The following is a 5,129-nucleotide window of genomic DNA, read 5'->3' on the forward strand; positions in this document are numbered from 1 at the left end:
AACAGGTAACCTTTAAATACCAAACGTAGTAAAAGGTAAGACACAACACGAATTACTTTTTCTTTCTACACAGTAATGCACTACTAACTCACATTTTATTTCTGTTTTAGAGGGTTCGGAAAAAAAAAAAAAAAAAAAAAAAACTGTTGTGATTTTGCGGGGACATAGTAGGGATGTCGGTTTTCGATAGTTGTTCCGATTCAATCGACTAAGTAAAATCGTTTAATGAAATAACTTGTAGATCTGAAAACTTCAGTTATAATCTGCTTTCGTTTAAGTGCCTACGTATGAAAACTGACGGCGATAAAAAAGGAAAATCGTTTTTATTACCAAAACGTATAGCTGAAAGTAGTTCAATTTAAAAAAAATAGTGAGAATAGACAAATAAATCGAAACTCAAAAACATAAATATTTTAAAATAAAAGCAGTCAAAATCCAAAATGTTCAAAATTAATTTACTCCAGCTACCCAAAATTACTTTAAAGAATAATTTTCATAGCATATCTTAATATACTGAAATGGCTGAATAATAATCGCTGAATAAAGGGGAAAATCTTGATGCAGTAGCACTTGGATATTTTTTAGTGATTGAATCTATGATTTAATATTTATTCTTGAAAATACTCTTTGAGCCAATTTTCATGTACATGAACTTGTTATAGTAATACTAGGGCATCACAAATATGCCTTGAAGTGTTACAAAATAAGCTATCTCGTAGAATATTTTTCTCGATGAAAAATGAGTCGAACAAAAATTTTAATTGAAGTAATATCGCAATAACTTGAATGAGCTTGTAACGTAGTTGTGATTGAAATAGCACGAATAACTAAAAAGATTACGTCACTGACTCGAAAAATAACATCCCTGGATTTGATCAAACCGAAAAGGGAGGAAGGGCCCTTGTATACGCTAACAACTTTACGAGGCCGGAAAAAATACGCGTCTACATTCAGCCGCACATTTAAACGGATAGAGGTTTTGCGCACACCAAGAATTCCATCGACAGGAAAAAATACCGAACGTGAGGTTCCTTAAATCCTATCATCATTGGTATTATTATAACTATTATGGTCAGTATTTCTCGCTTTTGCAGGTTGAGTATTTGAGGTGGGGGACCTAGAAGTCCGACCACCTTCAGATAATAATAATAATTACTATTATTATGGTATGTATTCTCGCTATTGTGGGTTGAGTATCTGAGGTGGGGGACCTAGAAGTCCGACCACCTTCAGATAATAATAATAATTACTATTATTATGGTATGTATTCTCGCTATTGTGGGTTGAGTATCTGAGGTGTTTTTCAGAACCAGCCAATACTCCACATCCACCAGTGATAAATTGGATAGATTCCAGCGCCACTAAGCATAATCGACACTTATCCGGTGTTGTTGCGTGTTTTAGCACATGTTTCCTATATGATCTGGTGGCAATCACTTGATCTTGAATAGCAACCACAAATCTCACTGTCCCAAAAATCCAGCTTTTAACCATTCAACTGATCTTTCTTTGTCTATGGAGGCTTCGTTCAGTTGACTATAGAATCTCCCTTGCCGAGACTCGCTTTTCCATTCTGCCAGTCATTCTTTTTCTGAAACAATGTTCGGCTCATCCGCTTTGCTCAGGTTCAGTGCAGTCAGACCATAATCCATAGTGACGATTGCCAGATAAACACTAGTGGTTTTTTAATGGAAATATTGACGTAGGGATAATTCTTGCTTGCGTCACGCTTCTTCGATATTTATGAGTCCTCTTCCTCCTTCTTTCCTGGATAAATAAAGTCTGGATTTTGATGATATGGGATGGTGGAACCGCTCTTGCGTGAATGTCGTTCTCACAAGACGATCTATTTCTTGTAGGTTGGTATTTGACCACTGTAATATGCCAAAGCTGGCGTATAGCTTAGCGCTGGTATGACCCAAGTATTGATGGCCTTGATTTTCTGTTTTCAAGATAGTTGAGTCTTCAATACTTTTCGTAGACTCATTTTCAACATTGTTATTAGCTCTTGTTTCATATCCTTTCGAGCTATTTTGAGGTGCTGCTGTATACCTAAATATTTATATTGTTCTTTGGATTCAAGTTCCCTGATGCACTCATTTATCAGCAGGTCCTGGACATTGACCACCTTTCTTTTGTTCACATGCAGCACCGCGCATTTATCAAATCCAAATGACATGCTTATATCTTTGGTATAGGATGGCACTATTTCACTCATACTTTGTAATTGTAGTTTGTTTTTTGCATATAACTTAAGATCTTCCATGGACCCCACCCATGAGTTTGTAGCCCACCTTGTTCCTCCACAGTATCCGACTTAATAGGAACAGCGCCATAAAAAACCACAATGGGCTAAGGCAATCTCCTTGGTATATACCCATCATAATTTTTATCTGGTTATTACCATGGGTCACCCAGCCTGCCATCAAATTTGTGAGTATTTTGCTTACATTAGTTTGGATTTTATATATTTCCAATACTTTGAGCAACTGTGTGGTACAAAATCGAAATTATTATTGTAACAAATATGAAGTCTCAGATGCCAGGGGTTTAATAAACCTAGAAAAAAAATAGAATAGGTAGAATAATATATTCATTTGGAAACACAAGATGACCTTAATCGCCTTAAACATGATATGAAATTAAACAAAGTGATAATTACTACAAAGTAATGTAAATGAAAATACTCAGACAGGATAGATAATAACCAAGAAAGCAATTAATGGAGTCTGTAAATATTATTCCCTACCCTTATAATAAATCGAGAAATCAGATATAGTTGAAAAATAATCTATTGTGTAATCAGTATTGTTTTATCATTATAAATGTAATCATTATAACATAACGTTTTAATATATATCATTTTGTTTGTTTTTTTCCAGTCAGTCGTTAGCAACATTGTTTCGTTTCGGGTCCATGCACCTAGTAGTGGTTCATTCCTCCTCGATATATTCGCCAATTCTGTAACGCCCAAGGAATATCTAACAGGAGAGCCAATGAAATTTAAGAGTGTGTGTAAATTTAAAATATCTTGTGAAGATCTACAAACAGTCATGGTACCACTACCTGACTGTGCGAGTGGCGAATGGGGTCCTACCAAAGCAACAAGGTTATTCGGGCTTATTCCAATAACACATCAGGTAATGTCAATTTTCTCATTCCTTTTTTTTTTTTTTCAATTAACGTATAAATAGTAGTGAGGCGTATACACTCAGATCCAAGGGATACTTTTCACTTGTTCTTCAGGTTAAGAAGTCCCATTGGACAGAAATACAATGCTTGTTTTTCAGTCCTCTTGTGAATTTTTCAGAATTTTTGTTTAAATCCCATTATTTTAGTAGTTTCTTTTTCTCTTTCTTTATGTACCTATGAATTTATTCTCTTTTTTTTAACTCTAAAATCATAACATTAATTCTTATCTGAACGTACTTATATTTGATGCAATAATTCTTTATTTTTCAGGAAGCACTTATATTCGCTGGCCGTGAATTAGAAATTCAGTTCAGAATGTCAAGACAACTAACTGATTTCATGGCTACATTGCATAAAAACGGAATAGAAGAAAAACGTTTATCAAAATTCGTTTCACACAGCATTACTGATGAAGATATCGTTACCTTTTCACTTTCTTTTCCAGAAGAAGGCCAATATGGTCTGGATATATATACAAGAGAATATAGTAGCAGTGGTAATTCGGAAAAGCACTTGTTAACACATTGTTGCAAATACCTTATAAATAGCTCAAAAAGAAATTAAATAAATATTGTAAATAATAAATACTAAATACCAATACACATCCACACTCACATATACATGGACACACACAAACATACACACACACAAACACATACACTTAAGTATATACACATTACATTTAAATGTACATCAATTTTCAACTATAGTTAAATACTAAACTGAGTATTAGATTTATAGGTATAGTAACAGTTAGTGAAATTGTAAATAATGATAAGCAATTAGGTATGTGATAATCAAACCATCATTTTGTTGATATGGAAAACCTTTTTCCCACTTATTTTTATTATTTGTATTTATTACACAGATATCATTTTTTTTTTTGTTACTATTTTTTGGATGTACAATAGATGTAGGATATTTAGTAGTTATATAAGTTAATGACGCTTCCAATTGCAAATAGACTATTAATATATCTATTGCAAAAAAAAAAAAAAGAGACAGAGAGAGAGAGAAGTATTTTTATAAATATTATGTATGTAAACGCCTAACCAAAGCTGTAGGAAGAAAGAAAAAAAAATAAACGAAAAAAAAAAAGTTCGTATCAAGACCAAGCATGAACTAATTGTAATTGTAATTAGTTTTTTAATTATAACACATAAAACTGATACTTGATATTTGCAACTTTTATTTAAAACTTGTAATATTTTAAAATATAAAATCAATTAAAACTATATGTGTAAATAAAATTGAAAATTACAAATAAGATTTGCGTTATATAGTCAACCACATCTATTTTTTTTTTTGTTTTTTATCTTTCACATCGATTCTAAAATGAATACAATCGTTGTCATGCCTTTTGTTGTCACGCTCGAAATGGAGAAGAGTTTTTGAGAGAAACATATATACACTACGCGTTAATAAAAGTGATAGTGAGGTTTAAATTTTCTTTACTATTTGTTATTTTTTTTATGCTTACACTTGTTTTTGTATATTTAATTATCAATAGTTAGTATTCATTTACCAAGTACCAAGTTTTACTATGATCGTGTAGATAAGCACTATCATAATTATTTTATTATTAATTTAAATATAAATATTTAAAGATTTATTGATTACTATCTTTAAAAAAATCAACAAATTTAAACTCTGGATTAGCTGTTAAAAGCGGATTTAGTGGTAGATAAACAAGTTTCTTGTATGTACATTACCAGACAAAATATAAAACAATCACAATAAGTTTTTTTGGACATATTAAAAAATAAACTAACAACATAAGTAAAACAATTTATTTTTATCACTTGTGATCCTAAAGATTGTTGTAACCTGATCAATAAGCTCAAAATTATTTGCAAAAAGTAATAAATTTATTGATGCAATAAACTTATTATTTAATAATAAAACTAATTTAAATTACTGTAATCTGGCAATAATTA

General features: G+C 31.5%; 1 protein-coding gene across 1 annotated transcript in view; it reads left to right on the forward strand.

Annotated features, from left to right (window-relative positions):
* Hil (Hillarin) overlaps positions 1–4,461 on the forward strand; it is a gene marked incomplete at its 5' end in the record, with an annotated part of 33,226 nt that extends 28,765 nt beyond the window's left edge. The window contains 2 exon segments of the mRNA XM_014428714.2: positions 2,883–3,140; positions 3,463–4,461. Of these exon segments, the coding sequence (XP_014284200.1) occupies positions 2,883–3,140; positions 3,463–3,756 (552 nt within the window).
* Positions 4,462–5,129: the final 668 nt, after the last annotated feature.

The sequence above is a fragment of the Halyomorpha halys genome, unplaced genomic scaffold (genome assembly GCF_000696795.3).
Source record: "Halyomorpha halys isolate HHAL.00 unplaced genomic scaffold, Hhal_1.1 Scaffold744.1, whole genome shotgun sequence".
Classification (NCBI taxonomy): Eukaryota; Metazoa; Arthropoda; class Insecta; order Hemiptera; family Pentatomidae; genus Halyomorpha; species Halyomorpha halys.